Below are 27,015 nucleotides of genomic sequence, written 5' to 3'. Positions count from 1 at the left end.
GCATGTAATTATGACGGTCTTACCTGTATTCTTCACCTTGCATCCAAGAGGATCTCTCAGCAATCTACAACAAATTGATGTATAAATTATACACATGAATCACTTCATTCATCTCTAAAACACACCAGCCTCTAGGGTGAAGCTTGTCAACTGTTTTCACAGTGCACAGAAGCTTAGCAACAGTTTAGGACAGGAAGTGAAGAATCCGTAATACATAAAAAAAACCCTTATACTTCTGTCATTGTTTTTTTATTTATTTGGTGGCAAGATGCATGAGAAAACATTTCAGCATATATAATAGGGATAGAAGACATTTCTACCCTCATTTACCCTTAAGCAGTCATTGATTTCTGTGGTGTACCTGGGCCTCTAACTCAGAGTATGTTTACACTACAATCAGAGGTGTAATTCTAGCACATGTAGACATACCTGAGCTGCTTCAATCTAGCTAGCTTGAATAATAACAACAGTGAAGCTGTGTTTATGCAAGCCAGCCCAGGAACCTGGGTGTGTACTCAAGTGTCCAGCCAATGCTGATGCTCGTTCTGCTGTGGCTTCTCTACTATTGTTATTTGAGGTAGCTGGACCAAAGCTAGCTTGTATATGTCTACATGTGCTACAGTCACACATCTGATTGCAGTGTAGACATACCCTCAGTTGAATTTGTAGCGTAGAAGGAGTCTTACTGATTTTACCTCCTATTGTAGAAAATTGGTCCGCTGGTATGTCTCCATCTTCCAAAAGGTGTGGATGTTCTGGTCTCCATATGTTTTTTGATTAACCTCAACCACAAAGCCATATTATCCCATAAGGTGAATGTGTAGGGGAAATCCTGACTGTATGTTAATGCTGAACTTAACTGGAGTAATTTGTGTTCTTCAGTACCAGCAGATGTGTAGTCTGTAGGGAGCAGTTTGGCTACATTTATTTTTTTTACATCTGTCTGTTAAATCAGAGATGCAAATTGAAAATGCAGCACTCAGCAACTGCTTGTGGATTTGTAGCTCTCCCTGGAGAAATGTGGTTTCATAAAACAATGAATGGATTACAATGAGGCATAAATATAGTATTTTCATTTGGCAGATATAACCCTGCTCCAGTATTGTTCATATCAGATAGACAGAAATGGTACCTTTTCCTGTAGACCAGCATACAAAGAAAGGAAGCACAGCTAAGCATGAATACACTGAGACACATATTTGACAGTTAAGTTGGCACCAGTTTTTAAATTTTCATAGCTCTGGGATGAGCAAAAAAGGATACTTTGTTTTGCAACACTGTGTGTTGGAGATCATACCAGAATGGACATTGCTTATAGAAAATGTCAGATGCAGTTGGTGCTAGAAATTCCCCTGGAAGCAATGGAGGCATCAAACCATCGATACTGCCAACCCCAAATGTTCAAAAATCATGAATCCGGCTCCCCAGAAATAACGAGATTGGCTTTCAACTCATGCGATTGTGTACAGATAATAGATTTGGTGTTCTTTTGGTTTGCCTTATGTTTTCTGAGCCTTTAGGGTGCACCGGGATCACATTTGGAAGCTTTCTTCACAGACACAAAGACCAGGAACTTACTTTTTCTTTAACAGTGAAGACTGAAATCATCACATATCCACTTGACTCCAGGAGCTGGGGCTTTAAGGAAAAGAATAATTATCATGAGATGCATGAGAAAATCATGAGAGTTGGCAACTCTGAGTCCTTCCTTCTAGGCCACAGTCTGTGAGGGAAGCCCCATCCAATCTTCAAAAAAAGCAATAACAATGTAGTCCATGCTGCGTAGTCAGGCACTCAGCTTTGCCATCTGTGTTCTCAGCTATGGAAGCTGGATAGACCAAGTATACGCTGAGCCATTCTACCAGGAAGCAGGGGGTAAATCAGCTTTGCTTCTAAAGGAGAGCCTAGTGGAGAAGCATGCAGGCAAGTACCATTTCAGTGGACTGCCCCAGCCTCTGAAGAGTCCTTTCTCCACAGATTTCCAGGATCCATGGGCAATTTTTGTCCCTTTACTTTACAAATATGTCCGAAAAGCCACTCCCCTAAAACTTGAACAAACCAGTAGATAACGTAGACACACTTCTGGAGAGCTGTTTTGTTAGAGTAAATCTGGTGAAACAACATGCTGTGAATTTCAATTCATAACCACTGATTTTCAAAAAAAACGGAAGAGAACTGTGAATCTGGTAGTAGATTAATAAGCGGTCAGTTACTGAGCATCTTCTTTATCAAAGTACCGTGCTTGAGTAGGGGTTAATTAAAGTCTTTGTTATCTAAGTCTGGTGGCCTGAGAGAGCCTGAACCAGGAGTGAAACAGTGAGGGCTACATTTTAAAAACTATGCGTGCAGTTCTGCGCACACAAAACAATACTCACCATTTACATGCACATGTTGGAAAATTTGGTCCTGAGAAACTAACATTTTCAAAAATGTTCAGAACTGGCCTAACTCTGCTTCCATTGAAGTCAGTGGTAAAACTCTGCCTTTAACGGGAAGAGAGACCAGTGTAAGCACTTCTGCGATTCCTACCTTAACAGTCTGAGGAAAAGGTTGAGAGCTGAAGACTGAGTCATTTGGGAAGATGGTAAAACAATAATAACATGTATCCCTTTTCAACAGTAGATCTGAAAGCATTTTCCAAATGTAAGTTTTTCTGGAGTAGGCACTGGGAGGGAAGTTTAAAAAATCCATAATATTTTGAGGGGGAAGCAGTGGCAAAAGCCATGGAAGAACCAGGCCCCATTTATTCTAACCCACCTTTAAGTCTGAGAATGTGTCAAGGATGCTAATGCTGGTTTAGAGAGACAGTTGGAATACAGGGAAAGAAACATTTTTTTCCTTTTTGTGTGTGTTTGCACTTTAGGCAACAAGAGCAACCCTGACCCATCACTGTACAAACCTGGGAGATTCACTGGGCAAAGAAAATGATATAGCTCTCATTATTGATGGCCAGACTCTGAAGTATGCTCTCTCGTTTGAAGTGCGGCAGTGCTTCCTGGACCTAGCACTGTCCTGCAAGGCAGTCATCTGTTGCAGGTAAGAAATGTCGGGATTTTCTCCAGTGAGAAACTCGTGTGGAGCTGGTGTAACTCTTCCTCTTCACCTGCCATTTTTCCCCTTCAGGTTTACAGCACATGCAGGAAATGTAAAAGAAGGAAACTTACAGGTTAATATTTAAGAGGAGATGAGCTGTCTGCTGTAAGTCGCTTGTTTATTCAAACACAGTTGTGAGCTACCTGTTATGGAACAATTATTGGGAAGCAGGGCTGCATACTGGGACTATCCCACAAGGGCTGTGTGCAAGGAATATTTCCCCTCTAATGGCTTCTCTGTGGTTGCTGCAGCTGCTGTAGCTACCATAGCTATGCCCCCCTCCTCCCGCACTCTGCAGGCATGTGTGAGTGACTGGCAGATCAGTGTAGTCTTGGATTTTACTTCTCCCCTCTACTAACCCAAAACCCTGCGGTCAGAAGACAGAAAGAGCCCCTGTTCAGTGCCCCAGGGATGCATACCCTTTTCATGGACTCTCCGTGTCTTGAATGCCCCTCAGCAATGGAACTATCTTGGCTCTCAAAAACTGTACTATCGTGATGAGCATGGTATTTAAAAGATAGATAGAAAATGTCATGGCTTCAGATGAACAGGCAGGATTCTCCCCTATTTAAAAATAGAAATGCTTTTTAGTTATGCAGATTTTCCTCCAAATTGAGCCTGATAGCTTTTTATAAAGTGATAGGAGATAATGAGGAAACAGGCCTTCCTGACCCCTTGATTATAGGAGACGTTGAAGAATAGGAGCTGTGATGTTATACCTGTGATCATGCTTAAGCAGGGGAATTAAATAGCCAGAGGTTGCCTCCACGTGGTATGGCAGCTCTTCATTAAGCAGAGCTGCACAGAGAGGCAAGGAAACAATATTAAATATCTTAGCATGTACAGAAATCCCAATAGTACAAGTTATTAGATTGTAATTCATTTGCGTGGCCTTCCCTAGAGGGTAGCCATCTATGATGTTCTCCTGCTGAGTAGTCTCCTGCGATGGCTTTGAGCTCTGACAGGGTTTAGTGTTCAGCATTTTTCTGTGTTGTAATCAAAGAACACTGTGAAAATTCCGTTGCTGAGTTTAAACCTTTTGATGAAAACAGACGAGTTGAGGAGATGAGTGTTTGTATTACTAGGCTGTTTTTATTGGGTCTTTTTTTTGGAAGAAAAGGGGCACTCAGAAGACTGAGTAATGAAAGAAATTTCCCTCCTTATTGTTTTGAAGGTTAATATGCAGAAGACTTCAATTAATACCTTGTAGAAGTAGTAATGGTAATATCTGATAATATTTTCATTGAAAGTGGGGGGCAGAGTCTGATTGCATGGTGGTAGTTGTTGTGCAAAGTTTTTCACACGTATTCAAAGCAACTACAAATATTAGCTAATTAATTCTCACAATACTGTTGGTAATTAGGAAAATATTTCCCCATTTTATAGATGGAGAAAGAAAGAAACAGCAAAATTAAGACCTGTATTTTCAGAAGTGGCCTCTAATTTGGGGTGCTTTGGTTTCTGAGTGGCTAACCTTAGACACACAGGGCTAGCTCCACAAAGGGATTTAAGGACCTAAGTTCAAAATTTAGATGCTCAGAACCCCTGCTTAGTTTTTGCCTAACCCTGTCGGCACCTGTTTCTACTGGTAAAGTCCCCTAGGCACCTGAATTTCTGCTGGTGCTTATACATACCCCCCCGCAAGTCCTGAGGCCATTCAGCTGTGTAGCACCTACCTTATGGCTAAGCCAGTGGGATCCTCAACCTGGGCATTCTCCCACCTATCTCGCCTGCAGTGCCCAATCTAATAGCATTTTCAGAGGCCCTCTTAGAGTATAATTACCAGACCAGGCCCTACATAGGTTGAGTGGAGAGAGGTGCCTATGCTTCCCTTCTACCCAATTGCTAGCCTAGGGGTTAGAGCACTCACCTGCAATCCCTACTCTGCCTGACTTGGAGCAGGGACTTGAACGCAGGTCTCGTACCTCACAGGTGAGATGCCCTGACTGCTGGGCTATGAATATTCTTAAGTGGGGCCCCGTCTCTCCTGCTGAAACTGTTCCACGTTGTACAAAACACTTAAATATTAATTGAAGCAGGAACTGGAGCCTAGGTCTCCCAGGAGAGTGTGCGAGCCAGTAAACTATAGACTAGTCATTGTGTCTCTGGCCCAGTGCCTATGTAAGTGTTTTTATACAAAGTGGAACAGCTTCAACAAGAGACATGGAGAGCAACCTGCTCCAGAATAGCCCAGTGGTTAGGCTACTCACATCAGAGACCTGGGTTCAAGGTAGGGTTGCCAACTTTCTAATCGCACAAAATCAAACATCCTTGCCTTGCTCCCTGCCCCTTCTGTGAGGCCCCCCCACAATCCATCCATCCCCCCGTTGCTTGCTCTCTCCCACCCTCATTCTTTTTCACTGGGCTGGGAACGGGGTTAGGGTGCAGTAGGGGGGGTGAGGCTCTGGCTGGAGGTGCCAGCTCTGGGTTGGGGCCAGAAATGAGGGGTTCAGGGTGCAGGAGGGGGCTCCGGGCTGGGGCAGGGGGTTGAGGTGCGGGAGCTGGTGTGGGCTCTGACTGAGGGTGTGGGTTCTGGGGTGGGGCTGGGGATGAGGAGTTTGGGGGCCATGAGGTGGCTCTGGTCTGGAGCTGAGGGGTTTGGAGTGTGGGAGGGGACTCAGGACTGGGGCAGGGGGTTGTGGTGTGGGAGGGAGTGCGGGCTCTGGATGGGGGGTGCAGGCTGGCGGTGGGGCCAGGGATGAGGGGTTTGGGGTGCAGGAGGGGGCTCAGGGCTCGGGCAGGGGTTGGAGTGTGGGGTGTGGGCTCTGGGAGGGAGTTATGGAGTGGGAGGTGGTTCCGACCTGGGGCAGGGGGTTGGGGTGTGGGCTCCAGCCGGTCAGTGCTTACCTCAGGCGGCTCCTGGAAGTGGCTGGCCTGTCCCTCCGGCCCCTAGGCACAGGGGTGGCCAGGGGGCTCTGCACACTGCTATTTGCAGCCAATGGGAGCTGTGGAGCTGGTGCTCAGGGTGGGGACAGTCCATGGAGCAGTGAAAGGCTCTGGCAGAGGGGAGGTAGTGGGGAAAGAAAAGATCCAAGGAAGGATCAGATCAGTGGGGACAGCCTGATCCCCACATCACAGCAAAGATCTTTCCAGCAAGCTGGAAGAAAGTATAAAAGAGGGGAAATGACATCATCACTTGGCCTCTCCTCCCCTCCCCCCATCCAACTCAACACCTGGAGGACAAAGACTTTGAACTGAGGGAGTTTGGTCCCAGGCTGGAAAAGGGTCCAGTCTGTGTACTGGAGAAGTGTAACGTGCTTCTACCATCTGTCAGGGTGAGAAAAGCTGTGTGATTCAACTCTTGCTTAGACTAACAGTTTAGGATTTAGAATGCATCTTTACTTTTTATTTTCTTAAGGTAACTATCTCTGATCTTTATGTCTACTGCTTATAATCACTTAACGTGTCTTTCTGTACATAATATATCTGTTTTATATTTTACCTAAAACAGTGTGTTTTGTTTGAAGAGCTTGGGAAATCTCAGCTCAGGTTAACAAGGGCTGTTGCATGTCCACTACCCTTTTGCTGGAGTGGCGAACTATGTAATGAACTGACACTGGCCAGACTTCTGACCCATGCAAGACAGGACAGTTCTGGGTTGCCAGGCTGGAAAGCTGGGAGGAATTGGCTGGAGCCTACCAATTGATGGTTCATGAGTGGCTGGGAGATCATTCGTGTAACACGGTTGGGAATGTCCCTGCCTGTGGACGTCTGTGTAAGTGCATTGCCTATCAGAGGTTTGTAGTTTGACATCAGTGTAGCAGTGTGAGGGATACCCAGGCTGGTTGATTTTGGAGGGCTCAGTAGTTCTACAGTCTAGGTTGCACCCTGGGGACCTCATCACACCCCTCTTGTGTGTATGCATTATATGATGTAGTTTTTAATTACATGATTACATGCTATCACAGAACCCCTCATTCAGTGCACAGGTTGGATGTTCCTCACTGAAAGGGTCATTATTCAATATTTCTTTCTATGCTCATCATTCAGTGTCTAGCCTTAAGCCTTATTTACTGCACACCATCCAAACCTTGCACTGAACACAGAAATCAGGTTCCTCATGGGATATGTGATACAGCATCGCCAGAAGGCAGCAGGAGAGTGATATAGGAGAGATATGTAAGTCCCAGGATGAGGAGAAGTCTTATTCCCTGTAGAGGGAAGAAAGGTTTCTATAGATTAATTAAAAGCACCTGAAGCTAATTAGAACACCTGAAGCTAGTCACCTGATTAAAAAAAAAAAAACCCTGCTTCAATCAGCCAGGGAAAGGAGTTGGAGCAGAGAGCAGTTTGAAGGAGTTGGAGCAGAGGAGAGTTTGGAGAAGTGCTGTGGCTGGCTAGAAGACCAAGACCCTAGGTAAAGAGACACCCGGCTTGTGCAGAGAGAGAGAGAGGACAGGAAGCCCCACAAGCTGAAGAGCAGGAGAGGGAAGTAGCCCAGGGGAAGGAAGCACTAGTTCAAGTGGTTTACCACTATTCCTAGGGCCCCTGGGCTGGGACCTGGAGTAGAGGGGGGCCCAGGTCCCTCCCTCTCCACTACCCTTCTTTGGGTTACTAGTGGGACAGTAGATACTGTTCAGGGGCAGGAAACTGCTCCCTGAACCCCACCCCCCAAGAAGAGGAAGTGCGGGACCCATGATAATCGTACCAGCAATTTGCCACAGATATTTTATGTTGCTCATCACTGTAATATTTTATCTTCAGAACACTCCTATGAGCAGTAGAGCAATATTACTCCCCTTATACATAGTTTTTAGTATACATAGATTTTGTAATTAGTGTTAGTGTAAATAGTTAGTGTAGATAGATAATTGCTATCATCGAGGAACTCCCCTCACCCGAGAAGGCGGGCATGCCCCAGTCGCTGGCTTCAAACCTTGTGCCTCCTGTGGAAAATGTATGCCCATCAGTGACCTGCACTCCAGCTGCTTGAAGTGCTTGGGAGAAACTCATGTGAGGAACAAGTGCCAGATTTGTTGGGACTTTCGACCCCACACCAAAAAGGACAGAGAAATAAGGCTGAAGGCTATCCTAATGGAAGCCGCCCTCAGACCAACCTCAGAGCCAAGTTGCTCCAATTCTGCACCAAGCACTTTGGCTTTGATACAAAGCCCTCCTCCGGCACCATGCTCTTCGTGGCACTGTTCACCATCTCCAGTGTCAAGGAGAAGCACAAAAAGCAGCGCACTGACAGAGGGTGCTCGATGGTGCAGAAAAAGGACAAGCCTGGGAAAAGCAGCACAGTGCAACCTATGCTGGGCCACTCCTGCACCCCGGTCCCATGGTGGCACTATCAACTCTGCCCAGAGTGTTGAGGCAGGACCCACCGCCAACACCCAGAAGCCTCCGTGGTGGTACCAGCGGTCTGACTGTTCCATCAACTCTGGAGGCCTTTGCAGTGGCCAGGGATTTACTATCATTCCCGGTCTCCCTGACTCCAGTGGGACAGCTATTGGCTCCAATGACTGGGAGCAGGAAGGATCAGAGAGCATTAAACTCCTTTCTGGCACCGGGCACTCCCGGCACCCTCTAGGGGCAAACTGGGCCTAATCCTGTCATCACGGCCATCTCCAGTCCACCGCCAGTGCCCAGACTCTGAGCACTGTATGGAGGCAGAGTGGGGCATCACTCCAATGTGGTCACCGAGGGAGGATCATCAGAGTCCAAAGGGGAAACCTATGTGTAGCCTAAGCCTCACTAGTGGTACCCAGCCTATGTGCCACCAGACCTCAGCTGGCACTTGGCCAATGGCTCAGTGGCCATAGTGGAACCCTTGGGGGTTTCCCCCAGTACCAGGTCCTCCCTCCCATTGATCATACTCGGTGGTTTCAAAGAGGTGGGCTACCATCCCTTCCCACTCGGCACTGGACCCCAACTCTGGTACTGACCCCAGTACCAACATCCAAGATATGGCTCCCATGGATATCATTGAGGCTGAGAGAGAGGAAGCAGCCCCTCCTCCTCCTCATAGGAACATAAGGACGGCCATACTGGGTCAGACCAAAGGTCCATCTAGCCCAGTATCCTGCCAATGCCAGGTGCCCCAGAGGGAATGAACAGAACAGGTAATCATCAAGTGATCCATCCCCTGTCACCCTCTCCCAATGTCTGGCAAACAGAGGCTAGGGACACCATACCTGCCCATCCTGTCTAATAGCCACTGATGGACCTATCCTTCATGAATTTATCTAGTTCTTTTTTGAACCCTGTTATAGTCTTGGCCTTCACAACATCCTCTGACAAGGAGTTCCACAAGTTGACTGTGTATTGTGTGAAAAGACAAGGCTGTCTCAGGGTCCAGTAGCTCGCTTCCACAGGTTGACTTCAGGGCCCAACAGGACTTTTTGAAGAGGATAGCACCTAACCTGGGGCTGGAGATTGAGGAGCTTAAGGAAATATCCTACAGCCTTATTGACATTCTGGCTGTGGCAGCTCCCTCCACAGTGGCCTTGCCATTAATGGGTCTGGTCAAGGCCCTCTGGCAAACTCCTTCTCTGCCCTCCCCCCTCAAAGAGGACAGAGAAGAAATATTATGTGGCAGCAAGCGGGTTTGAGTACCTGTACTTGTGCACACACCCAGGTTCCCTGGTTGTGTTGGCAGCCAACAAGAGGGCCAGGCAGGGCCAGACAAGTGTTATCCCTCAACAAAGAGACGCAAACAAACTGGATCTCTTTGGGAGAAAGGTTTATTGAATGGGTAGCCTTCAACTGCGTATCTCTAACCAGCAAGCTTTTCTGGGGAGATACGATTACAATTGGTGGGACTCCCTGGCCAAGTTTAAAGACTCTCTGCCTCAAGATTCAAGGCAGGAATTCACTGCCCTTTTGGAGGAGGGTAAGAATGTGGTCAGGACCAATATCCAGGTGGCTCTGGATGCAGCCAACATGGCAGCCAGGACAATGGCCTCAGCTGTCACCATGAGGCATTGCTCTTGGCTCCAGTCTTCGGGACTTCCTCACGAGGTCCAGAAATCTATCCAGGACTTCCCTTTTGAAGGCTCCTCACTGTTCTCAGAGCAGACAAGCACGAGGTTTCACTGCCTGAAGGACTCAAGGGCCACCCTCCAGTCCTCTTCCGTCTCTCCACCTCCCCCCCCACTCCACCTTTGCCTGCTCCTGGATCTTCTCACCCAGGACCGGGGCAGAATCCACCACCTCAATCCCAGCCCCCTTCACCTCATGGTCCGGTTTTTGGATGGAGCTTGCGTACAGACAACGCCTGTTAGACACTGGTGGGACTCATCCTTACACACAGTAGATGGGCCTCCACCAGACCATGGTACACAGAAAAATGGATGCATTTCACCTCCAGGGCTTGGCATCATCGCCTTTCACTATCACCACCTGCTTTGTCCCACCACGACCTGCTTCCTGAAGGGGCTGCTGAAAACCTTCCCGCCAATGCTTGTGCCCATACCCTCCTGGAACCTCAATCTTATGCTCTCCGCTCTCACCAGAGCCCCCTTTGAGGCCTTGTCCATGTGCTCCCTCTCCCACCTCTCCATGAAGGTCATTTTCCTTGTGGCTATCACTTCTGTTCGGCAGGTCAATGAACTGGCCGCCATGATGGCCAATGCCCCTTATACGGTCTTCCATAAGGACAAGGTTTCCTTATGCCTTCATCCCAAATTTCTCCCAAAGGTGGTCTCAGACTTCCACTTCAACCAGTCTATTCATCTCCTGATCTTCCATCCTAAGCCACATGCCGCTCCTGTGGATAGAACCCTGCTCTCGCTTGATGTCCACCTTGCACTTGCGTTCTACCGCGACAGAACCCATGCCTTTTTGTGCCTCTCCATGCCACTTCGTGGCTATTGCAGACAGATCCCGGGTTCAAGCCCTTTTCTCCCACTGTATCTCAAAATGGGTCTTTGCGTGCATCTAAGAGTGCTACATGCTAACATCCTGCCTCCTGGCCAGATTATGGCACACTCAACATGGGTGCAGATGGCCATCTCCGTCTCCCTTGTGGACGTATACTGGTATGACATCTTCTGGGCAGCCACATGATGTTCCATGCATACCCTCACCGCCCACTACTCAATCTCCTCTGCTGTAGTCCACACTGCTTGGTGGTAAGAGGATGAAAGAGGGGGTGTCACACTGCACAACCTCATATAACCTCACCTGCAACATGATGCTATGTGCGATGCACATGCGATATGACAGATACTGCTACAGAGATCTTTCGGCTCTGGTGCATGGCACACATGTGTTTGGAATACACATAGGGACCACAAGTCTCGAAGAACTTCCAGTTACAGTAACCTCCTCTTTTGCACCTCTACAACCAAATCAGCACAAATCATACTACTTGTACCCGTTTTGTGACTATCCCATCAGATATATAACTTACACCGCTCTTTATCTCATTACTTCACAACAGAATGTGGTCCATGTGTGTATCTAGCCTTACAAACATGTCCCCATGTCATGATTTCTCAGGAAGGAAGGAAATAGGAGCCCCAGTAAAGTAAAATATAAAGACCAGCCAGGTTTGCTTTGCACAGCAGTAAGGCTGCATCGTTCTTAGGCTTTCAAAAAGATTGTGTAGCCTCAAGGGCACTTGTTTGTTTGTTTGTTTGTTGGCGTAGTTTGGCCTGTGGGGGAAGGTGAGGGTGTAATAGGTATTGTGATGGTTTCTGAGTGGACAAGAAAATGTATTTGGACTCCGGGAGTGAGATTTGCTTGGTAAGAGACATGAATGCTCCCAAACACCAGAATAATATAGTTTAGTCTAATTTATCGACCAATACGTACACACCTGTGTAGCGATATTAGATGGCAAAAGCAATAGCAGTCCTGGATTGGAGTGAGATGGACCTGTAATTTGTGATTTGATTCTTATTCCAAGTGCAGCTACTCTCAATACTGCAGACATCAGAACTTTCCCAGTTTTCCAGCCAGACTGTATTCTCTTTGTGCTTCTCCCAAACTCTATTCCAAATGGTTCTCAGTTGTAGAAGCTTTCAATCTTAAACCATCCCTCCTGCATCATATGATGTTTTCTCTAGTTCTTCTAAATGCTGAGCATGCTTTGGCCATATGGTTCTGGGTGCCGGGGAAGTGGGTTGTCCTCTTTGTAGGTGTTTTGCAACTCAATAGAAAAACCACTCAAATGCAATGATCCTCCCTCCTAAACACAATGGATTCAACTTCAGCCAGTGGAGTTACGCCAGGGATGAATTTGACCCAAGGTCTCATGTGTCCGCTGGGTGTTTACAACCCATCCATTTTGATGACATATGTTATTCCCCCTAAATACTCATCTAACTTCAGAATTAAGTATATGTATAGTAGCTGTTAACCCCTTTGTCGGGTTCCCACATTATAATTTATTTCAATAAAGTTATTAGTTTTAGATACTTGCCACAATATTTTGAATACATGGATCCTATAAACCCAGAATCCAGCCCTGATTGCTCCACTCCCCCTCCACCAGAGTTTGAGAGGGTTAGACCAAAGGCCTATATAGCCAAAGCAATTCACATCAGCAAAACCTTAATTTAAATTACCGTAAGTCATATGACTTACTGCAAATAGTCAATGCCCTTCCCCCATTGCCAAGACTAATTTAATATTAGTCATCTCCTCTCCCACTATCTCTGGTGGTCTACCAGAACAGCAGTTTTAATTATTAGTGGGTTAAAAAACTAAGGAACAATGTGGAAAAATACTGCAAAATGTTAAATCAAAGGAAAAAAGTGATGTAATTTCATAGATTTAAAACAGGAAATAAAAATAAGTGGGTTTTGAATCCCCAGGGAAAAAGAGGAATGCCTTTAATAGCCTTTAAGGCTTTACAGAAACGTTCCATTTACTTGCCAGGTGCTTGATACTAAAGAAAGAAAAACATTTTTATCCCACTCTGAGTCGTTTTAATAGTACTCTGTATGTCAAATAAGACAGTGCACTTTAAAACTTCACAGGAAGAAGTTTAAAATGTAATTGGCACAGCAAGAGGAAATTTCAAATTAAATAGAGTTACAGCCTTCAAACAAAAACATTAATTGGGAGGGAATCTGGTTTTTTGGGTGTGTGGTTTTTTTTAACTTGATGGTACACTCTAGAAGGAGCTACATTGCTGTTCTCAACTTTACATAGCATAAATTCATGGGACTTATTATAACATAAATTCAGTACAAGCTTTTCATCCCCACTGGGGCATTTCAGATGCATTTCCCATTCAATGACATTTTTTAAACATATTTAAGATATACTGTATAATCACTTGCTAGGCTTTAGACATAAACTGTAGTTGAACTTGGCTCTCAGGAGTAATCTTTTAAAATGAAACGACAGTAAATTTGCCCCATTTTGTAGTAAGAAAGAGGAAGATGGTATCGTCTGACTAGCTAAATTGTGCACTATCGGTGTTTCTAAAAAGAGGATTAGTTGTAAAATATACCCCTCCAGACCCGGTAAGCTTGCAAAACCAGAGAATTAGCAAATCTAAGCTTAAAGAATAGGCTTGGTAAGAAATAGCATTCTGCAGGCTCGTAGCATGTTGCTCTACAAGTCGTCCATTGAAATAATGGGGTTACTCATGGAGTAAAGTGCTATTCAGTGGGGTAAGAGTTGTTCAGAAATGAGTTGGAGAGATATCCAACAGAGATTCACCAATGAGTGCACTATATTTCTAAGACTTTTATTATGCGGGGGAAGTCCCGGATCACTGTAAAAAGGCTAATATAGTGCCAATCTTTAAAAAAGGGAAGAAGGAGGATCCTGGGAACTACAGGCCAGTCATCCTCACCTCATTCCCCGGAAAAACCATGGAGCAGGTCCTCAAGGAATCAATCCTGAAGCACTTACATGAGAGGAAAGTGATCAGGAACAGTCAGCATGGATTCACCAAGGGAAGGTCATGCCTGACTAATCTAATTGCCTTCTATGATGAGATTACTGGTTCTGTGGATGAAGGGAAGGCAGTGGATGTATTGTTTCTTGACTTTAGCAAAGCTTTTGACACGGTCTCCCACAGTATTCTTGTCAGCAAGTTAAGGAAGTATGGGCTGGATGAATGCACTATAAGATGGGTAGACAGTTGGCTAGATTGTCGGGCTCAACGGGTAGTGATCAATGGCTCCATGTCTAGTTGGCAGCCGGTATCAAGTGGAGTGCCCCAAAGGGTCGGTCCTGGGGCAGGTTTTGTTCAATATCTTCATAAATGATCTGGAGGATGGTGTGGATTGCACTCTCAGCAAATTTGCGGATGATATTAAACTAGGAGGAGTGTATAACATACGCTGGAGGGCAGGGATAGGATACAGAGGGACCTAGACAAATTGGAGGATTGGGCCAAAAGAAATCTGATGAGGTTCAACAAGGACAAGTGCAGAGTCCTGCACTTAGGACGGAAGAACCCAATGCACCGCTACAGACTAGGGACCGAATGGCTAGGCAGCAGTTCTGCGGAAAAGGACCTAGGGGTGACAGTGGACGAGAAGCTGGATATGAGTCAGCAGTGTGCCCTTGTTGCCAAGAAGGCCAATGGCATTTTGGGATGTAGAAGTAGGGGCATAGCGAGCAGATCGAGGGACGTGATCGTCCCCCTCTATTCGACATTGGTGAGGCCTCATCTGGAGTACTGTGTCCAGTTTTGGGTGCCGCACTACAAGAAGGATGTGGATAAATTGGAGAGAGTCCAGCGAAGGGCAACAAAAATGATTAGGGGTCTGGAACACATGACTTATGAGGAGAGGCTGAGGGAACTGGGATTATTTAGTCTGCAGAAGAGAAGAATGAGGGGGGATTTGATAGCTGCTTTCAACTACCTGAGAGGTGGTTCCAAAGAGGATGTTTCTAGACTATTCTCAGTGGTAGAAGAGGACAGAACAAGGAGTAATGGTCTCAAATTGCAGTGCGGGAGGTTTAGGTTGGATATTAGGAAAAACTTTTTCACTAGGAGGGTGGTGAAACACTGGAATGCGTTACCTAGGGAGGTGGTAGAATCTCCTTCCTTAGAAGTTTTTAAGGTCAGGCTTGACAAAGCCCTGGCTGGGATGATTTAATTGGGGATTGGTCCTGCTTTGAGCAGGGGGTTGGACTAGATGACCTCCTGAGGTCCCTTCCAGCCCTGATATTCTATGATTCTATGATTTATTTTACTTCGTTATTTTTAACTGTGGGCCACATTTTGCCAGAAGAAGATTGTATTTTTAGGTGGAGGGAGGGTGAGTAAGTGACAGTATAAACTATTATCATGGGCTTGGCAGAAGAAGCAAGTTTTTAGAAGTGGTTCCTCTGACAGACACATTTTTTTGTCAGGGTTTGTACTGTAAGGTTTGGCTCACTGGTCTCCTGCTATACTTACGATTACAAACTAATCTGCGAGAAAGATGAATGTATGGCATGCTTTGAATATGAAAATTGCAAATGGAATGCTGTAAAGTACTTGGTGAAAGCCATTAAACACACTGCAGTGCTAACAAGTACAAAGATATTTGTATTCAAAGACATCACGATGCACTGGCATCATATTTCATAGGTTGAAATCAGGCCTGTGCAGTGAGAGAGGTTCTTGGTTGTTGTCTGTTTAGCAGAACTTCTATTCAGGTTTACACTGAAGCTGCTCCCACTGGTCTTTGAGCTGCAGCCAACCTAGCAGCATGCAGGGTAGAGAGAAGCTCATATATAGAAAGCAGCTTCTGTAGCATTTTTAAAAATCATTTTCTGAGTAACTTCTTGGTGCTCTACCATAGGAGCCTGGGAGAGGGGGGTATTAGAGAACACAATGAGCCCTTCCTGTGAACCTTCCCATGTAATTCTGTTTGGTAAATGTGTAATTTGGCTACAGGTGCTGGCAGCACAAGTGTCTCTGGAGGGGCATGTCTTGGCATGTTGAGAGTGGGGGCCATGAGCCACCCGCTCCACATCAATGCCTTCTGGGCGGAGTGTTGACTATGCTTGTTGTACAGATGTAGAAAGCATCCCTGTCCAGTGCATTCTTATCACATACTAGGAGACAGCGGTGCTAGGAACATTGGGCAGTGCACCTCCTTCCTCTAGCCAGGAAGGCTCTGGCTCTGCAAAGACATATTGGAGCCCAGTACATTTTGAGGGTGGAACCACAATCCTCTTAAACTTGAAAATGGGAACACTAATAATTTTTGTTGCCCTTTTCTGTACCTTTTCTAATTCCAATATATCTTTTTTGAGATGGGACAACTAGATCTGCATGCAATATTCAAGATGTGGGTGTACCATAGATTTATATAGAGGCAATATGATATTTTATGTCTTAGTATTTATCCCTTTCCTAATGATTCCCAACATTCTGTTAGCTTTTTTGACTACCGCTGCACATTGAGTGGATGTTTTCAGGGAATTATCCGCAGTTAGTCCAAGATCTCTTGAGTGGTAACAGCTAAATTAGAACCCATCATTTTATATGTATAGTTGGGATTATGTTTTCCAATGTACATTACTTTGCATTTATTAACATTGAATTTCATCTGCCATTTTGTTTCTCAGTCACCCAGTTTTGTGAGATCCCAACTCTTTGCAGTCTGCTTTGGACTTAACTATCTTGAGTAATTTTGTATCATCTGCAAATTTTGCCACCTCACTGTTTACCCCTTTTTCCTGGGGTCTGTACTGGGACCAGTGCTGTCCAACATATTCATAAATGATCTGCAAAAATGGTAAAATAGTGAGGTGGCAAGGTTTGTACACTATACTATATAAAATTACTCAAGACAGTTAAGTCCAAAGCTGGCTGCCAAGAGTTACAAAGGGATTCCACAAAACTGGATGACTAGGCAAGAAAATGACAGATGAAATTCAATACTGATCAGTGCAAAGTAATGCACACTGGAAAACATAATCCAACTATACATACAAAATGATGGGTCTAAATCAACTTTTACCATTCAAGAAAGAGATCTTGCAGTTATTGTAGATAGTTCTCTGAAAACATCCCTCACTGTGCAATTATAGTCAAAAAAGCGAACAGAATGTTAGGCAGCGTTAGGAAAAGGATAGATAATAAGATAGTAAATATCATAATGGTACTATATAAATCCATGGTATGCCCATACCTTGAATACTGCGTCCAGTTGTGGTTGCCCCATCTCTTAAAAAAAAAAATATTAGAATTGGGAAAAAGTCCAGAGAAGGGCAACAAAAATGATGAGGGGTCTGGAACAGCTTCCATACAAGGAGAGATTAAAAAGACTGGGACTGTGCATCTTAGAAAAGAGATGACTTAGGGGGAGTCTGTAACATCAGGAATGGTGTGGAGAAAGTGAATAAGGAAGTGTTATTTACAGCTTCACATAACACAAGAATTGGGGATCACCCAGTGGAATTAATAGGGAATAGTTATAAAAGAAACATAAAGAAGTACTTCTTCTCACAAAACAGAGTCCACCTCTGGAAACTGGTGTGAGGAGATGTTGCGAAGGCCAGAATTACAACTTGGTTCAAAAAAGATAAGTTCAAGGAGAATGGGTCCATGAATTGCTATTAGTCAAGATGGTCAGGGACACAACCCCATGCTCTGGATGTCCATAAACCACTGACTGCCAGAAGCTGGAACTGGGCTACAGGGATGGATCACTTGATAAATTGCCCTGTTCTGATCATTCCCTCTGAAGCATTGGGCACCAGTCACTGTTGGAGGATAGAACACCTGGCTAGGTGGACCCATTGGTCTGATCCAATATGGCCATTCTTATCTGTAAGAACAATATTTTTGTTACTTAAGAATTTATCAGTTCCTGCTGCTTATTCTGAACTTTAGACACAGTGTCAGATCCTCACCTGGTGTAAATAAGTATAAATTTATTAGCTCTGTTCTACACTTCAAATTTAGATAGACCTAACTGAGTGACAGAGTTAAGACAACCTAATCCCCAGTGTACACAGAGCTAGGTCCATGGAAGGTGGAGGTGGGTTAGCTACACTGACCAAAACTCGCATTCCAGCGATGTAGGAAGTGTCTCTACTACAGCGCTACAGAAGCACAACTAGAGTGCTGTCGCTCTCTGACTGTCGCGCCCATCATGTAGACATGCTCTTAGAGTAAATGGAGCTATGGTGATTTATACCCACAGAAGATCTGCCCCATAATCTTTTGTTTTTAAATTCTTAGAACATCTCTCTTGCAACCAATTTCTTTATTTTATTTTTATTTTGTTGTATTAGTGCCATCCTAGTTTCTGGGCTGTTTACAAAAAAAAACAAACACCTGTGTGCAGTGGCTCTCAACCTTTCCAGACTACTGTACCTCTTTCAGGAGTCTGGTTTGTCTTGTGTACCCCCAAGTTACACCTCACTTACAAGCTACTTGCTCACAAAATCAGACATAAAATACAAAAGTATCACAGCACACTATTACTGAAAAATTGCCTACTTTCTCATTTTTACCATATAATTATAAAATAAATAGACTGGAATATAAATATTGTATGTACATTTTAGTGTATAGTATAGACAGCAGTTGTGACAGGGTCGGGCCAGATGGCTATAGGAGAGTAATAGAAGGCAGATATATTAGCCCCAGGCTAAGTAGGTCCCTTTTCCCTGGGTAAGGTAACAGGGAGGGTTCCAGAACAATCAGGAACCTTCTGGAGACAATTAAGACAGGCTGATTAGAACACCTGCAGCCAATCAAGAAGCTGCTAGAATCAATTAAGGCAGGCTAATCAGGGCACCTGGGTTTTAGAAAGGACATCACTTCAGTTTGTGGTGTGCGTGTGAGGAGCTGGGAGCAAAAGGCACTAGGAGCTGAGAGTGAGAACGCGGACTGTTGGAGGACAGAGGTGTACAAGCATTATCAGACACCAGGAGGAAGGTCCTATGGTGAGGATAAAGAAGGTGTTGGGAGGAGGCCATGGGGAAGTAGCCCAGGGAGTTGTAGCTGTCGCACAGCTGTTCCAGGTGGCACTCTAGACAGCTGCATTCCACAGGGCCCTGGGCTGGAACCCAGAGTAGAGGGCGGGCCCGGGTTCCCCCCAAATCCTCCCAAGTCCTGGTCAGACACAGGAGGAGTTGACCTGGACTGTGGGTTCACGAAAACGGCCAAGCTGAGGACTGCCATGAAGCTCCAAGGCGAGCAAATCCGCCAATAAGCGCAAGACCCACCAAGGTGGAGCAGGAACTTTGTCACACAGTATAAACAAATCATTGTATGAAATTTAAGTTGTACTGACTTTGCTAATGCTTTTTATGTAGCCTGTTGTAAAACTAAGCAAATATCTAGATGAGTTGATCCACATCAGCCACATCATCAGGGGCTCGTTCACCTGCACATCTACCAATGTGATATGTCGTCATGTGCCAGCAATGCCCCTCTGCCATGTACATTGGCCAAACCGGACAGTCTCTACACAAAAGAATGAATGGACACAAATCTGACATCAAGAATTGTAACCTTCAAAAACCAGTAGGAGAACACTTCAGTCTCCCTGGACACTCTATAACAGACTTAAAAGTGGCAAACTTGAAACTGCGGAACTGGAATTAATTTGCAAACTGGGCAACATCAAATTGGGCCTGAATAAAGACTGCGAGTGGATAGGTCACTACAAAAACTGATTTTCCACTGCTGATACTCACACCTTCTTGTCAACTGTTTGAAATGGGCCACCTTGATTACACTGGCGTCATTAGCACTACAAAAGTGATTTCCACCCCTTCTTGTCAACTGTTGAGAATAGCCCATTTCCACCTTAATTGAATTGGCTTGTTAGCACTGACCCCCCACTTGTAAGGCAACTCCCATCTTTTCATATGCTGTGTATTTATATCTCCCTACTATATTTTCCATTCCATGCATCTGATAAAGTGGGTTTCAGCCCATGAAAGCTTATGCCCAAATAAATGCATTAGTCTCTAAGGTGCCACAAGGACTCCTCATTGTTTTTGTTGATGCAGACTAACATGGTTATCACTCTGAAACCTGTCAACTTCAAGTGAGGTATTGATGGTAGGGTGATAAAAATGCCTAAACTGTATTGAGACCATTCCTAGAAAACAGGTATTGAATGTTGTAATACGGACAGGTACTCAGCTTGGTGTGTTGCAGTCTCGAGAGGAGAGTTTTAGCATCACCACTCTGCAGAAATAGCTTTTTTTCTTCCCTTCCCCCACTTCCTGCCTTCTGCTGGCTAATCTGTGGCATGATTTTTCAGCTAAATAATGGAAATGTAGATGTGTGTGGGGGAGGGGGGAGTAGCCCAGGGTGCCAAAGTACTAGACCACAGTTTGATGCTTCTAGTCTTGCGTCACCACACAGAAGAAACATCAATAATACCCCCTGATACTTGACATCAATAATATAGTGCACAAAATGAACATCTGGAATAGATCTTAAATATTTATGCCTTTAAGTCCCATATTGTTGCTGGTGTTAGTACTTGACAAAGTGATTATACTGCGGTGTAGTTCAGAATGTATTTATTTATTAAAACAAAAAAGTGTCTTGTTGACTTTCATTAGAAAAGATCCCCATTCCCATGACAAGAAAATTACAACACATTTTTTATTAAGATTATGCAAACCAGTTCTAACATTAATTGGTCCCAAAGAAAATTATGTATGTGCTCCATTTTCCTGTATACACATCTGACATTTTCCCTCATCTATCACCTACTGAATTATCAATGCATATTTTCTTGTTCTACCTCTGACAACTCATGACAGCTCAGCACTCATCTCATGACTTTGAAAACCATAAGGGAAGAATCATTCTGGCAGCTTTAATGTTTGCAGATAATTGAAGTGGGAGGAAGGTTTGGAGTTACAGTCAGACTTGGCACATCTGTGTACTCATGCTTGCATGCACGCATACACACACCATTGGAAATAGCCATCCAAACAGATCTGTCCAAAATGAGTGTATATGACAGAGAGAGTGTGTGTGTGTGTCACCCATTCCAGCAATTTATATTTTACAGTCGAGTTTTTAGAAGCTCTATTGATTGCTTTTCAGAGGTATAGGTAAAACTGCAAAACAGATAATATTCCGTTTGAATCCCAAATAGCTAATCTTTAGGAAAAAGCTGGATTTGTGTTTGAGTTTTATGATTGGTGATTTCTAAGCTTTATTATCCTTGTCATCTGCAAAGCTTTGTAAGGTCAGCAGAAAGAGTGAGTTTCTGCTGAATGATCTGGCTTGTGTTCATTCTTGTTAATCAGCTTCCTGAGCTATGACAGAGTTCCAGAGCCTCAATGGCTCAGGTGGTTTAGCTCATTCTACCACAATAGCTAGTGTTTAAAGAAAAAAATTACCATTAATTCCAGTCACCTGTGCAAGTCATCTGAGAACCCAGTGCATGAACATTTATTCTCATAGTATGTGGTATTAATGGTTCTCAATGATGTTGCTGTATCATTTGGATATGTTAACCACTGAAGGCCAAGGTAAACATCCCGGTTTTAAAATAATCCTCTTATAAAGAAATCCATGCTTATCGAGTCAAAAACATCTGTGAACTATTTGTTCACTTTTCTAGCACTTATTTTTAGTTTTACTGAAAAAAAACATTGTTTAAAGACACTAAAGGGCATTTACACACAATTCTTACACAACTGAGTACTGCAATATTTTTAAATAATGTATTTTACAACTGCTATCTTTCCATCAAATAACAGTAGCACTCACTTCTAAGTGTGCTCGTGCATCTCCTATTAAAATTAATGGGAATGACACCTTTATTCTCTTCTCTTAAATCTGGGACATACACCTTGACTACGTTAGTAAATGGAGCTGAACGGTTCTTATATTTAAATGGGAGAGTCTAAGATGGCTATAAAAGTAAGGTTAGGATCCATAAAGTCTTTGAAAATATAGAAGAGTTAAATAGTGTTAATTCATTATCTCTTACATATTACAAGAAGTAAATATTCTCCAAGTCCTTGTCTGACCTCAGAGTACTTGAGAACAGCAACCAAAACAATAGATCAGTAATCAGGCTGTATATTCAATAGGGCACACACCAGATCCACACATTCCTAGGAGTTAAAAGAAATTAGAGAAAATACCTATTTGGTGATATTGTCCATCTCTCTGTGAAGTAATTGTTCAGTACAGCATATTCTCAAGTGATTTGTCTAGTTTAGTTTTTTAATTACTCAAGTGAAGAGGCTTCCACTACTTCCCTTGGATAACTATTCTACAGTCTAAGGCTACGTCTACACTAGAGAGCTTACAGCAGTGCAGCTGTACTGATGCAGCTGCGCCGCTGTAAGATCTCTAATGTAGCCGCTCAATGCAGATGGGAGAGAGCTTTCCTGCCTACATCATTAATCCACTCCCCAACCAGTGGCATAACTTACGTCTCTCAGGGAGGTGGAATATTCAGCCCCCTGAGCGACATACGTTTTGCTGGTGTTAAGTGGTAGTGTAGACAGCCTTATAAACCACACATACAGGAAATATTTCCTGATATTTGGTTGAATGTTTCCTTTGCTTAATTTCATCCTATTATTATAGCCCTACATATACTTTTAATAGTTCCTCCCCTTCCTTGCTGTTTACCTGAAAGCCAAGTGAATAATTTGTAACAATTTTTATGATGAATTCAGCCACTTTTCATGGTCACAAAACTTGTTACAATTTGCAGAATTTATATGCTTTTTGAAATTATTCACTATGTACTTTTTAATGAATAATTCTTGAATAAATTAATAAATCTGTAGTTTGGACACAGGTCATTTACTGCACACATTTGAAATTCACAGTGTGTTGTTCAGTCTTGATTGGACACACAGAATGCATAGCATTATTTCCTTACTGGATGAGCTAGCTCTTAGAACCTGATTTTTCATGCAGATATGTGTGGTTGTGAATTAAACACTTACTTTTCTCAAATATTCTGCAATATTCATTTAAAATTCCCTGTTTCTGTGAACATTCTTGCCAGTAACTCGAATATTTTTGGAAAAGTGGTGCCAACGTAGCCAAAGCATATTAATCTTTTTTAATTTGAAGCAGTGTTCATAGGAAAAATGTTGAAGGTAAGTGCTTCAAATATCAGTAGATAGTTATCACATTCCCCCTTATGTATAATCTAAGCAAGCTATGCTATTTTTTAAAAGCTTTCTTTATGTCACTTCATTCAGCCACTTAGTTATTTTGTTGCTTGCCTTTGAACTCCCTTCAGTTTGTCATCATCTTTCTGGTACAGAGGTGCTCAAAATCATGAGCAGTATTTTAGGTATGTTCACATTAGTGCTTTGTATACTGGGTCTGTCACCTCCTTTGGCATATGTGCTACCTCTGCATGTGCAGTTTAAAAGTAGTGTTCATTTTTTATTCTTCATATTTCATAGCATCATAATTTCATATCAGATTTGTTGTCCGCAATCACCCTTACCTGTTTTTCAGCATCAGTGCTTTACCTTGCACTGAATATCTATCTTAGGATTATATTTCCCAGGTTGTATCTAAAGTAAAAACTATTGTCTTCTCAAATATGATGTTAGGTGTCCTGTGCTGTTGGATGTGCTGTATTTCAGAAGAGATATAAAATGGTGGTTTGAAACCCTCCCTGATGACCGAAAACCCCATGGTGCTGGGTGGGGTAGTGCCACAAGAAAAGGTGTGTTGTTCTCTGTGTGCTGGCCAAATTCTAGTTTAGAGAATGACATTCTTCCCACCTGAATTCCCCTTGCCTTTTCAATTGGATATGGTATTCTTCTTCACTTTCTGCTTGAAATTGTTGCGTAGTATCACTCTGAACTCCAACAGTTGCCAGGTTTCAGTCCAAAGGTAATTCAGTAATGTCTTCCTTCAAAAAAATTCTGCCTATGTTACCAATACAGGTAACGTTTCTGGTTAAAATACACTCCCATCCCCCAGACTGACAACAGGGTGCAGACCCTCCATCAGTGGAGAGGATGTTGCAGCACAGTGATGGCTTAAACTGCAGCCAGCTCAGTCCCAGACGCAGTGGGGCTGAAAATGTGAACAAGTTGAGCCAGCCTCAGTATTTTGGTGTAGGCCACTGTGATAGTGCTGAGAGATGGTTCTTGAGCCAGCACTCTGCTCACTATTAGCACTAATTAGCTTCCACTGGAGAAGGCCTAATTGGACATGGGTGGACCTGATTGCCAGGTCAGAGTGGGTCTAGGAATTAATGAGCTAATTGGGCCATTAACAGGCAAGTGATTTATAAAGAGCACAGGAGGGAAGTGCCTGGGGGAGGCAGGAATGCATGTTTACCTGATCTGAGGAGTTCTCTGAGTAGACACCTCAGCCCCTGCTTCCCTGGGAGAGGGGGCCAGAAAGTTGGAGAATAGAGCAAAGGTATGGCTGCACTGATAAGTAGTGTTGGAAAGGTTGAGACATTGTAAATAAAGTACATGCTGCTGTTTAGAAGCAAGGTGTCAGGGACCCACCACAGGTGAACCCAGATACGGCTCATTACCCACAAGCCTTATTCATCTAATGAACCTGGCCCCTGTGTTGGCTAAAGCTTCCAACAGGCACATTCTGAAAACCTGCGGCAGGCCTGCATCTCTGGCTCCTCAATAGCATTCCAGGCTTATTGCTGTTTCTGGTCTCATTCCTGTTTCTGGCTCTGACTTCTGACTTGTGGCCATTGGTTCTGGATTGCTCCTTGGATTTGGTATTCAGCTTCGGACTATGACGCTGAGCCTTGGCTCCTGATTCCTGATGCTGGCTCACTCCCTGGACTTGGTAACTCAGCTCCTGATTAGGGCTCTAGCTGCTAGGCCTGGTCACCTCTGCTCCAAGCACTAGGTAAGCCTCCTGCACTGACCATTAGGCAAGAAAATCCACAGCCTGGTCCTTAACAGCAGGTCTCAGAGCAGTCTGTTTGTGGAAGAGGCATGGTGTGTTGTAGGCATGCCCTATCACAATCTCTGAACCCTTCTCCTCCAGTGCTGGTTTTTTGGCATATTCATTTCTTGTTCATTGTTCTCACATCACAGTAAACAGGCCTGGGTAAGGATTTGGGTAGGGTTATCAGATGGTTATTTGGGACACCAACAGCTTGACTGACTCCTTTTACCCAAACAGTGCGTTTGGATGTTTAGGTATGGCACATACACGCACCCGGCTGCAGAAGTGAAACCCAGCTGCTTGTTCCTTTCAGCTTTGTTTTCAAGGTTATTGTTGCAAGTAAAAAGGGTGGAAACATAGTTTATATTTTAAATGAAAATTACTCCTTTCTGGTGCCCAAAGGTCAGATCTGTTATCAAGGGGTTTACATGAGTCTTCTCCAGCTCATGAATGAGATGGATGAATTAACTTCTCTAAATAGTGTGTGACTGATCTGGCAATTTCCTGCTTTATCTGTGGGAGAATTTGCTGTATTAGGTTTATGTATCATTGTGGGGCAGGGATTGTATGTAATTCTATGGATGAGGGTAAGCATAGCTCCCAGGAACTAACAATGTGGTGGTGGGGGGTGGGAGTTAACTCAGGTGGTGACCTCCTGAGAAGTACCACCACCTAGAGAAGCTCACATATACTAGTTTAAACTGGATTCTCCAGAGACCAACAGACAAAGAAGGGACATTTGGATAAATAACCTGAGTTTAAGCTGTCTAAGAGCCTCCTGTCTGATCCAGCAAGGGACAGAACCCGTAGTCCAAGGGGTACCCCGCCCCTTGTGAAAGGGATAAAAGAGTCTGGCCTATTGTGGCCCTAGAAGACTGATGGGTGACCTCTAGTAAGCCGTTAGCATGTGCATAGGAACACAGTGTTTGTTTTCTCTGTAATGCTTTTACCTGAAGAATAAGTGCTTGCTTACAAGGGCTGTTTGATACCTTGTAACTGCTGCTAATTAAGCTGGTCATAACCCTTAGAGAGAAAGCAAACTAGAGGCACTGGCCTTTTTAGGCAGTCTGGGTTGCTGGGGATATCTCATTGTAATCCAGGGAGCTGTGCGGCCTTAAACCCCTCTCATCAGGAGTAAGTGAGATTCAGATCTCTGCCCAACAGAGGTAATGGTTGGGAGCTGGAAGCCTTTAAGAGAGTGCCTGTGAGTGCACAGGGAGGGGGAAATACAGGTGAAGTTACACCTAAACTGTGACATGATGTACCTTGTATATCAATACAGTGCTTTGAGTTCCTTTATGAATTATGCTATATATATTTAACATGATGTAATCACTGTCAGAAAAAAAATGAGAGCATCACCTCATGTACATACTATATATTAGTGTCTGGTACAATCACACTACAGTATTTCCAAACATGCCAGATAAATCAGGTAAGTTGGGAGTTCTACTTCAGTCCTGTGTGGGTGGGTATAAGGTTGTGCTGTAATAATATATACTGATTTTCACTGTAGTTTAAGCATTAAAGAAGCACTCTCTGTCTTTTGTCTCAGCCAAGTGTCAAAGTAAAGATGAAGCATTTCTCAGCCAAACAGTTTTAGGGTCTGATGCTGCACTGTTGAAGTTAATGAGTATTAACATTCTCTTCAGTGACAGTACAACCAGATCCTTAATACACAAGTGCCTTCCTCCAGCCTGCTATTCCTATCTCCCTTTGGCTTCTTCCCTGCTGTTTGTTTATATCCCATCCAAACTCCCCACAAGCTTTAGAAACAAGTGTAGGCTGCCAGCTGGATTCTTCAGCATTTCCCTCATTGAACCCCCTGTTGTTCACTTAGGCTGGAGTGAGTCCAAGTATGGAGTGACTCCTACTTTCTACTGTTACTGGCTATATGGGCTTCTGGCTACACAGAGAAGGATTTTAATCATCTGCTCACCAACATTCATCCCTATGTTCTTTCTCTCTTCTTTGAGTCCAGAAAAGCTGGACATGCACATGTCCATGGGTCCAGTTCTAATGCCTCTGAGGGTGCTGAGCAGGGGTGAAAGTAACTTAAAGGACTTACCGTTACTCTGGAGTCCTGAGCAGGGTGCAGGCCTCAACTGGAAGAGGCAGGGCCTTTAGAGCCCCATGCTCTTTAAATTGAGATTTAAAGGGCCCCGGGC

General features: G+C 44.0%; 1 protein-coding gene across 3 annotated transcripts in view; it reads left to right on the top strand.

Annotated features, from left to right (window-relative positions):
* The window catches only part of ATP8A2 (ATPase phospholipid transporting 8A2), a 690,440-nt gene that overhangs the window by 307,621 nt on the left and 355,804 nt on the right, over positions 1-27,015 (top strand). For all 3 annotated transcript variants that reach the window (XM_084650563.1, XM_084650564.1, XM_084650565.1), the window contains exon 25: positions 2,864-3,036. In XM_084650563.1, coding sequence (XP_084506689.1) covers positions 2,864-3,036 — 173 coding nt within the window. The remainder of the gene's footprint in view (positions 1-2,863; positions 3,037-27,015) is intronic.

Source organism: Lepidochelys olivacea (assembly GCF_965140295.1).
Source record: "Lepidochelys olivacea isolate rLepOli2 genome assembly, chromosome: 1".
Lineage (NCBI taxonomy): Eukaryota > Metazoa > Chordata > Testudines > Cheloniidae > Lepidochelys > Lepidochelys olivacea.
The sequence above is the reverse complement of the archived record's forward strand: the minus strand, read 5'-3'. Positions and strand labels throughout refer to the sequence as shown.